Source organism: Lonchura striata, chromosome 31 (assembly GCF_050655825.1).
Source record: "Lonchura striata isolate lonStrDom1 chromosome 31, ASM5065582v1, whole genome shotgun sequence".
NCBI lineage: Eukaryota > Metazoa > Chordata > Aves > Passeriformes > Estrildidae > Lonchura > Lonchura striata.
This window is the reverse complement of record NC_140733.1, coordinates 6,676,191-6,686,130: the sequence shown is the minus strand read 5'-3', so window position 1 is coordinate 6,686,130 and position 9,940 is coordinate 6,676,191. Positions and strand designations below refer to the sequence as shown.

At 56.1% G+C, this 9,940-nt stretch overlaps 1 protein-coding gene across 3 annotated transcripts; it reads right to left on the bottom strand.

Annotated features, from left to right (window-relative positions):
- Positions 1–2,536: 2,536 nt before the first annotated feature.
- Positions 2,537–9,431, bottom strand: LOC110478861 (cdc42 effector protein 2). 3 transcript variants are annotated; one of them, XM_085563588.1, is made up of 3 exons: positions 9,292–9,431; positions 5,221–5,539; positions 2,537–4,469 (listed from the first exon to the last, which is right to left on the bottom strand). In XM_085563588.1, exon 3 carries the CDS (start codon positions 4,424–4,426, stop codon positions 3,881–3,883), a length of 546 nt encoding a protein of 181 aa, XP_085419714.1. In that variant the 5' UTR covers positions 4,427–4,469; positions 5,221–5,539; positions 9,292–9,431; the 3' UTR covers positions 2,537–3,880. The 3 variants fall into 3 exon arrangements, with proteins under 3 accessions (XP_085419714.1, XP_085419715.1, XP_077645829.2); XM_085563589.1 differs by having other exon boundaries at positions 5,404–5,539; XM_077789703.2 differs by lacking the exon at positions 5,221–5,539.
- Positions 9,432–9,940: the final 509 nt, after the last annotated feature.

Here is a 9,940-nt window from a genome sequence, read left to right as displayed (position 1 = left end):
AAGCCTGAGGGGAAAAATGGCGGGAAAAGGATCTGAGGGGGAAAATGCACAAAAAAGGAGAAAATCCGGGAAAAAGGGGCGGCTGAAGGTACGGGGAGGAAGGGAGGGCGTGGGGATGGGGGCGGGAGGCAGAGTGGGGATACGGGGGGAGACTGAGGGGAAAAATGGGAGAGAACAAAGCACGAGAGTGAGGCAAAAATGGACAGAAAGTGAGGGCGGAAATGATGGCAGAGGATGAGGGGGTTTATCGTGGAAAAAGGAGATTTGAGAGACCGCACTGCTCCCTAGATTCCCTGGAATGGGGCTGGGGGTGAGATCCCTTCTCCCCATGGATCAAACAAAAGGAACAGCCCCGAGTTGTGTCAGGGGAGGTTTATTCAGGAAAGTCCCTGGAAAGGGTTGTCCCACCCTGGGGTTATCCCAAAAAAAGCTGGGATGTGGCACATGGGGACGCTGTTCAGGGGTGGCCGGGTTGGATTTTGATGATCCCAAAGGTTTTCTCAGCTTTTCCATGGAATGGGGTGAGAAGAGGGAGGATGGGGAGGGATGGAGGAAGGAAGGGATAACATGGAAAGAGGGGTGAGGGTTGGGAGGGAAATGAGGGATAAATTGGGGATGGGGGAATGAAATGAGGGATGAACAGCTGGGAGAGGGGAAATGAGGGATAAATTGGGGATGGGGGAATGAAATGAGGGATGAACAGCTGGGAGAGGGGAAATGAGGGATAAGTGAGGATGGATCCCTCAGATCCCCCCCAGATTCCTTACGGCTTCTCATCCCCAAAAACTCCTGCCAAAAGTTCCCATTGTTGAGCTCTTTTCCCTTTTTCTCCAACCTGAATTAACCAAGTGTCCCCAAATTCATCCCTCAGGACCGAGGTCACCCACAGACCCCACGGCGAGCGTGGTTTGACGGCAGCTTCCAGGTGAGTTTTCCTTTCCAGGTGAATTCCTCATTTATTTCCAGGTGAATTCCACATTCCAAGTGAGTGCCTCACTTCCAGGTGAATTCCCCATTTATTTCCAGATGAATTCCTCTCTCTTTTTCCTCCTTATTTCCACATCCTACCTGGGTTTTTTTTTCCCTGTTTGCTGGGAATTTGCATTTCTCCCCCAAGGTCACCCCCTGGTCAAACCTTCCTCCTCCTCCTCCTCCTCCTCCTCCTCCTGGTAATCCCAGGCCGGCTGTTGCTCCGGCTCCGTTCCCGGCTCCGGCCACGCCGGGGGTCAGGCACTGACCGCTGGCGTGGGCGGCGTTAATCCAGCGGAAATCCCGGGATAACGAGGAAATTGGGAGGGAGGCCTGTGCCCCTGCTGGGGTTAATGAACGATTCCATCCTTGATTGAATCCGGAGTTATTCTCCAAAAAGGGAGGGGAAGCTGAGTCAGGGCTGCTCCGGATGACTCAAATTCTTGGAATTGGGAGCAAATCAGCAGCTGTGGTTTGCATAAATCATTAATTCGGGGAGTGATTAATTAGGGGAGAAGTGAAGGAGGCTCCAGTCCTGTGGAAAGGGATCCCAAATGATTTATTCATTAATTAAAAGTTAATTAAGGAATTTGGTTTTTTTTTTTTTTTGCAGGAGATGAGATTGAGGGAAAAAAAAACATTTCAGGGATAATAACACTAATTTTGGGGATAATTTCAGGGGTTTATAGCAAGTTGGTCTGGGGGGTGTGGGAGGGAGGGAAGAGAGAAAGGAGGGGAGGGGGGGAGAAAAGAAAAATCACCTTTTCAAGGTTAAAAAAACCCCAAATTTGATAAATTAAAGGAGCTTTTCCAGGACTGGAGCAGAGAGAACAGAAACGAGTGAACGAGATCCCAGATTAAAGCTGGAGCACCCCAAAAGTCAGCCCTGGGTTGTGGAAGGGAAAAAACCGGGACACAAAAGGGACAAAACAGGAAAAAAAGGGGATTTTGGCTGATTTTGATTATTTCGAAACCGCTCCGGCAGCGACGGTTTCGCAATTCCTGGGCCGAGGTGGGGCACAAACAGCTCCATCTTCAAATCACTGATTAAGGTGGAAGCCAGGAAAACTGGGGTGAAATCCAGGAAAAAAAGTCCATCCACATTGTCCCAGCCCAGCTCGCGTTGGAAAACCCCCAAAGCACAGAAATCCACCCAAAATGAGCCGTGCTGGGCTGGCTTCCCTTCACGTTGGTCCGAGTGGCAGCTGTGGCGTGTCTGGAGCCACCTTCCCATCCCAATCTCTGGGCTTAATTAATCACAAACGTCCCGGGGGTTAATTAATCGCAAACGAGGCTCTGAAACGGCTGGAATTGATTTGGCGAGGAAAAATCCCAAAATAAATAAAATGTGGACAGAGTGTGGGGGGAGAAAAGAGTTCAGAGCAGGGAAGAGTTGGACCAAATAGAAATTAAACCTGATCGAGCCCAATCAACCTCGGTCTGCTAATTATTTTACAGACGAAAACGTTGGGAAATGGGTTTATCCCCAAATTCTGGGTGTTTGCACCAAAAGCGGTTCGGGTTTACCGACGCAGAGGGGGAGGGGAAGGAAGAGGCGGGACAAGGGTTCGTTAAGGAGAATCTAATGAGTCATTAGTCAGATAATCTAAATTAGACTCGCTGGTCAGGAGGGGCCCGACTCTGCCCTGGGGGGATCCCGGCCTCATTCTGGGCTCAAACTCCCCGGAATCGGGAAAAGATGGAATTTGTGACAGGAGCCTGGGCAAGGAGGCCCCGCGAATCCCCCCCGTCACCGGCAGCGTGTCCAGCTGGGTTTTTGTCCCGTTCCCCAAAATCCAGCTGGAATTCCCCGTTCCCGCCGCTCCCAAACAGTCGGCGGCGGATCCGTCGGCCCGGATCGGGATTTTGGGTTGGTTTTGCGTCTCCTCGAGGATTCCCAGCCCAGCCCTGCTCCTGCCGGCCCCAGAGGGGTTTTTTGGCCCCTCCGTGGATTGAGTTCCTAAAACAAGAGCCCTGCTCCTCCACGGGGACTTTTGGCTTCTCCACGGGGAGTTTTGGCGAGATCTCCCGGGGGAGATTGCCCTGTCTGGGATTTCCAAAGGATTTCACGGAGCAGGAGTTGAAGTGACGGCGCCGTGACGGTTCAGAACAAACCCCGCTGCGCCCCCAAATCCTCCTGGCCGGAATCTTTGGGAATTCATCCCAAAAGAGGAATTCATCCCGCGGGGTCCGACAGACACGGGGTCGCGTTTCCCGTGGTCAGCTCTGGCACTGAGGAGAGCTCGGGGGTTCTGCCCTGAGGGTGAACCCTCACCCGGCGAGAGGAAAGGCGGAAAATGAGCTGGGATCCGAGCTGGGATCTGAGTTGGGATCTGAGCTGGGATCTGAGCTGGGATCAGAACTGGGATCTGAGCTGGGATCTGAGCTGGGATCAGAACTGGGATCTGAGCTGGGATCAGAACTGGGATCTGAGTTGGGATCTGAGCTGGAATCTGAGCTGGGATCTGAGCTGGGATCTGAGCTGGGATCAGAACTGGGATCTGAGCTGGGATCAGAACTGGGATCTGAGTTGGGATCTGAGCTGGAATCCAAGCCGGAATCTGAGCTGTAATCAGAGCTGGAATCCGAGCTGGGATCTGAGCTGGGATCCGAGCTGGGATCCGAGCTGGGATCTGAGCTGGGATCTGAGCTGGGATCTGAGCCAGAATCCGAGCTGGAATCCGAGGTGGGATCTGAGCTGGAATCTGAGCTGGAATCAGAACTGGGATCTGAGCTGGGATCTGAGCTGGGATCTGAGCCGGAATCCGAGCTGGGATCTGAGTTGGAATCCAAGCTGGAATATGAGCTGTAATCAGAGCTGGGATCTGAGCCGGAATCCGAGCGCCGTATCCGAAAACCGCCCCGCATCCTGCTCGCCATCCTCATCCTCGCCGTCCGCCTCCCCGCGCCGTCACGTCCGGATCTCCGGGCGGGCGCCGCGCTCGGCCCGGTGCCGGTCCATGACCCGCAGCACGTCCTCCAGGATGGACGGCCCCAGGTCCACGTGCAGGGACAGCAGCGAGCCGGCGTGCGCCGGGAAGGGCTCGGCCTCGCCGGCGCCGGGCCGCGGGGACGACGGCGGCGCCGGGGCCTCGTCCGGGCGCAGCCGCGGGGGTTTCGGCGGGGCCCGCGCCGCGGGCAGGCTCAGCGCCCGGGCGGCGCCGAGCGCCGGCAGCGAAACGGCGTTCTGGAGCGGCGGCGCCGCGCGCGAGGACTCCAACGGCGCCGCCGCCCCGCCGCGCTCGGCGTCGCGGCCGCCGGGCAGCAGGTGCAAGTTGCCCTGCAGGAAGGAGATGTCCCCGAACGCGTCGCTCTGGCCGCCGCTGCCCACGTGGATGGTGTGGCGGAAGTCGCCCAGCGGCGGGCTGATCATGTCCGAGGACAGGATGTCGCGCAGCTTCTCCTTCTTGCCCTTGCGGCTGCCCCGCTTCAGGTAGATCGGCACCTTGGTGGACATGGCGGCCGCCGGCACGCGGCCCAGCTGGCCGGCTCAGGACAGCCTGCGGAGGAGTGGGGGAAAGGCTCAGTTCCTCACCCTCCAAACCAATCCCAGACCTTCCCTTGGGGCATCCTCACCCTCCAAACCAACCCCAGACCTTCCCTTGGGGTGTCCTCACCCTCCAGACAATCCCAGACCTTCCCTTGGGGTGTCCTCACCCTCCAAACCAATCCCAGACCTTCCCTTGGGGTGTCCTCACCCTCCACACAATCCCAGACCTTCCTCTGGAACATCCTCACCCTCCAGACAACCCCAGACCTTCCCTTGGGGCATCCTCACCCTCCAAACCAATCCCAGACCTTCCTCTGGATCTTCCTCACCCTCCAAATGAATCCCAGACCTTCCCTTGGGGCATCCTCAGCCTCCAAACCAATCCCAGACCTTCCTCTGGATCTTCCTCACCCTCCAAACAATTCCAGACCTTCCCTTGGGGCATCCTCACCCTCCAGACAACCCCAGACCTTCCTCTGGAACATCCTCACCCTCCAGACAATCCCAGACCTTCCTCTGGAACATCCTCACCCTCCAGACAATCCCAGACCTTCCTCTGGAACATCCTCACCCTCCAGACCATCCCAGACCTTCCCCTGGATCATCCTCACCCTCCAGACAACCCCAGACCTTCCTCTGGAACATCCTCACCCTCCAAACCAGTCCCAGGACCATCCTCACACTTCAAACAATCCCAGATCTTTTCTGGGGGCATCCTCACCCTCCAGACAATCCCAGACCTTCCCCTGGATCTTCCTCACCCTCCAGACAATCCCAGACCTTCCCCCAGAGGCGCAGGTGGAAGCCAGGCGCGGGTGGGAGGGAGGGAAGCAGGGAAATCCAGAGGATTTGTGATTTTGGGGAGGAGCCGGGCTGTGCACTTGGAGGTCGGGAGAGCAGAGTGCTGGGAAGAGGCGTTTTTAACCCAAAAGGGATTTTCTCACCCCGTCTCTCGGCCCCACCCAGTAAAAACCAGAGATTTCGGGGATCTGGGGCCACAAGGGGAAGGAAGTTGGGGTTTTCCCGTTTCAGTCGTCAGCTCTGAGCTCAGCCATCGGATCTGGGCCGCATTTTCCAGCTCTGGGGAGAAATGAGGCAAAAATGGGAATTTGCGGTGCCGTGAATGTGTCCAGCTTTGGGAATTGCCTCAGTGGGAGGGAAAAGGGATGGAAGGAGTTTGGGGCCGCCAGAAGGTTCCCTGTTAAATCAGCAAGTGGGGAGTTCCGGAGGTTTTCACCCTTATCAGGAATTTTCAGGGGAAAAGAATTCCATCCTTCCTTGTTTTTGTAAGGGAGCAGCAGTGAGGGATTTAGGGACACCCTGAGGGGCCCCTCCCGGAATTCGACCCAGAAAAGCCCCGGGAGGATTTATCCCTAAAAACAACAACACCACCGAGGGCCCGAGGGATGGAAAATCCCATTTCCCCTTCACCGCTCCAAACCTCCCCCGGCCGACTGCTGCCCGCCTGTCCCTGCTTTGGGGAATGTTCCCTCATCATTCCTTGTTTTTAGGGAATATTCCCTTATCATCCCCCATTTTTAGGGAATATTCCCTTATCATCCCCCGTTTTTAGGGAATATTCCCTTATAATTCCCTGTTTTTAGGGACTATTCCCTTATAATTCCCTGTTTTTAGGGAATATTCCCTTATCATCCCCCGTTTTTAGGGACTATTCCCTTATAATTCCCTGTTTTTAGGGAATATTCCCTTATATTTCCCCGTTTTTAGGGAATATTCCCTTATAATTCCCTGCTTTGGAGGAATACTCCCTTATTATCCCATTTTAGGGACTATTCCCTTATAATTCCCTGTTTTTAGGGAATATTCCCTTATAATTCCCTGCTTTGGAGGAATACTCCCTTATTATCCCATTTTAGGGACTATTCCCTTATAATTCCCTGTTTTTAGGGAATATTCCCTTATCATCCCGTTTTTAAGACATTTATCCTGTTTTCATGGAATTCCCTCCCTCCTCTCCCGTTTCCATGGAATTCTCCCCCATAATCCCCCGTTTCCATGGAGTTCTTCCCTGTTTTCACAGAATTCTCCCCTGTTTTCATGGAGTTCTCCCCATTATCCCGTTTTCATGGAATTCTCCCCCATTTTCATAGAGTTCTCCCCCGTTATCCCCCGTTTCCATGGAATTCTCTCCCGTTATCCCCCGTTTCCATGGAATTCTCTCCCGTTATCCCCCGTTTTCATGGAATTCTGCCCCGTTTTCCCCCATCCGCCCAGACCCCGTTACCGACCGGCGCTGGCGCCGCTCCCGAGGCCGCGAGGGGAGGGAGGGGAGGGGAGGGAGGGGAGGGGAGAGGGTCCCGGAGGGGAGGGAGGGGAGAGGGTCCGGGAGGGGAGAGGGTCCCGGAGGGGAGGGAGGGGAGAGGGTCCGGGAGGGGAGAGGGTCCGGGAGGGGAGAGGGTCCCGGGCGGTCCCGGGGATCGGGGCCCGGCCCCGGCCCTGTCCGGCGGCTCCGGGCAGGAGAATCCTGACGGTGCAGAAGCGGCGCCGCTAATCCCGGGATTAGTGCGGGACGGGCGGGAGGGGCGGGGACAGGGATGGGACAGGGATGGGGATGGGGATGGGACAGGGATGGGGATGGGATAGGGATGGGGATGGGATAGGGATGGGGATGGGGATGGGGATGGGACAGGGATGGGACAGGGATGGGGACAGGGATGGGACAGGGATGGGACAGGGATGGGGACAGGGATGGGACAGGGATGGGGATGGGGATGGGACAGGGATGGGGATGGGACAGGGATGGGGATGGGATAGGGATAGGGATGGGACAGGGATGGGACAGGGATGGGGACAGGGATGGGACAGGGATGGGGATGGGGATGGGACAGGGATGGGGATGGGACAGGGATGGGGATGGGATAGGGATAGGGATGGGACAGGGATGGGGATGGGGATGGGACAGGGATGGGACAGGGATGGGGACAGGGATGGGGATGGGGATGGGACAGGGACAGGGATGGGACGGGGATGGGGACAAAGGGACAGGGACAAGATTGGGGACAGGGACAGGGACGGGGACAGGGAATCTTCCTCTGGAATCACATCCACACCGGTGCCGCGGGGAAGCACCGCGGCCATTGGAAAAAGGGGAACGTAGGGCAAAAAGTAGGATTGAAGTGGAGAAAAAAAAGTGAAATTGTAGGGAAAAAAACTGGGCTGTAGGGGAAAAAAAATGGAATTCTAGGAGGGAAAATGGGTTTGTGGGGGAAAGAAGTGGATTTGGAGGGAATAAGGTGGATTTGGAGGGAAAGAAGGCTGTGAAATGTGGATCCCCAGGTGTGCCTGGGGCTGACGGGGATGCCTGTCCCGGTGCTCCGGGATTTTTGCCTCCTGGAAATCTCCGGCAGCCCGAACAAGGCCCCGGTCCCTCCCCTGGGCCGCTCCCGCGCGGCTGCGCCGGGACAAAGCCCCGGAACGTTCCCGGAGCTCCGGGAGCTCCGTTCCCTTTGTGCTGCCAGAGGGAAACCCCTGCAACGGGCGACTCCAGCCCCAGAATCCCCTCCTCTGGAATTCTTTAGGATTTTATTTTTTTTTTTCCTCCCCCAGGCAAATCCTGTAGGGAGATCCGGAACAGGTGAAAAATGGGCTGGAAAAGGAGGAAAACCGTGAAGAAAGCTCCAAAAAAACCCCAATTTCTGGGAGTTTCCACCCCTGAAATCCCAGGAGAACCCAGGACACCCCAGAAGGAAGAGTCAGGAACGAGGAAAACAGGGAAAAAGAGCAAAAAACAGGGGAAAAAAGGGATGTTTTCCCCAGGATCTGAGTGGGAGGAGCTCCAGGAGGTGTTTCCAGGACTCCGACCCTTGGAATCGCCTGAATCAGCAGATTCGATTCCCACGGAGGAAAATTTGAGGAATTTTCCCCTGTTTCCATCAATTCCGGCTCCAATGGAGGCTATCCTGTTCCTTTTCCACCCATTTTTGGTGATTTAGGGTTTGGATTGGGAGGAATTTGGGCTCTTTCTCTGAAATTACAGGAAAATTTTGGTCCTTTTTCAGCACTTTGGGCTTCAGCCCATCCAGGTTTTTCACTTTCCACCTGTTCTTGGAAATTCAGGCTTCAGCTCAGGAAACATTTGGGATTTTTTTTGCCTCTTGCCACAAATTTACCTCTCACAACCTGGACATTCCGTTCCTTTTCCACCTGGTTTTGGAAATTTCTACCTCAATGTGAAATTTTCTGCCCATTTTCAGCCCCTTGAGCTTCAGGACCTCAACATTTTTACATTTCCCACCGTTTTTCCGTAAAAAATCCTCACTTCCTGCCCATTTCCAGCATTTTGGGCCCCGCCACACAGAAATTTGGGGGGTTTTTAGCCAATTTTCAGGCATTTTGGCACTGTCTGAGCAGCTCTTCCCCACTCCGGTGTCCCCACGAGAAATCCCATCCACATTTTTCCCCAAGCGGGGATTCGGGGATGGAATGAAATTCCTTTTCCCATGGGAATGGCCCGAGGGAGGAGCAGCCTCCAAGATCTCCTGGGGTTCCTCCCATTCCTCCCCTCCTGACCCGTTCCAGCCTTTTTTTGGTGCCCGATTTTAAATCCCCGCCTCCGGATTTGCCCCGGGGTCGTGCCGCGGGCTGGATTTTCCCGAAAAAAGATGGAAATGCCCCATTGTCCTGCGGTCCCGAGCGGCCCAGAGGAAGAAGAGCCCTTTGGGATGAAGGTCCTGGGTTTTTTTGGGGAACGGGGATTTTGGGAGCGGCGCCAGGACCCGTCCGTGGGATCCGGCCCCGCGCTGGCCACGGGAAAAGCTGGAATTGGTTAAAATCGGTTAAATCCGGGAAAGAATTCCCTGCTCCCGCCCCACCTCGGGGATCCAGCGGAGGGTCCGGCGCGGGGGCAGCGCGGCGCTGACAATTCCATGGGGACTGCGGGACCTGCCGGGTCCTCCCTTTTCCCAGGAAAACCCTCGGGACAATCCCAGGAAAAGCCGGACGATGAGGAAGGAAGGAAGAAGTCTCGGCCTCGGCCACACCCCGGTGTCCGCGGTGCCAAAAAATCCAGGGAGAAAACCGAAATCCAGGGAAAGCAGCGGCGGCTGCGTCGGGCGGCTCCTCCCGGGCCGGGATTCCCGGGAAGCGGCGCTGGGAGCGGCCGCGGCTGGGAAAGGGATCGGAGCCCGGCCGGGACACTCCGGAGCGGCGCCTCGGGAATCCGGGGCTCGGAAATCCAGAGGTTCGGGAATCCAGAGGTTCGGGAATCCAGAGGTTCGGGAATCCGGGGCTCGGGAATCCAGAGGTTCGGGAATCCGGGGCTCGGGAATCCAGAGGTTCGGGAATCCGGGGGTTTGGGAATCCGGGGATTCTCCTGCTCGCAGGAAAAAACGCCCGGAAAGCGCCGGGCAGGGATCCAGGGGCTGTTCCGGGGCTGTTCCAGTGGCTATTCCAGGGATCCAGGAACTATTCCAGGGATCCAGGAGCTGTTCCAGGGATCCAGGAGCTATTCCATGGATCCAG

What these genes read in the sequence shown, in the direction of transcription:
- LOC110478861 (XM_085563588.1), bottom strand. Translation starts at nt 4,426, where the DNA reads ATGTCCACCAAGGTGCCGATCTACCTGAAGCGGGGCAGCCGCAAGGGC.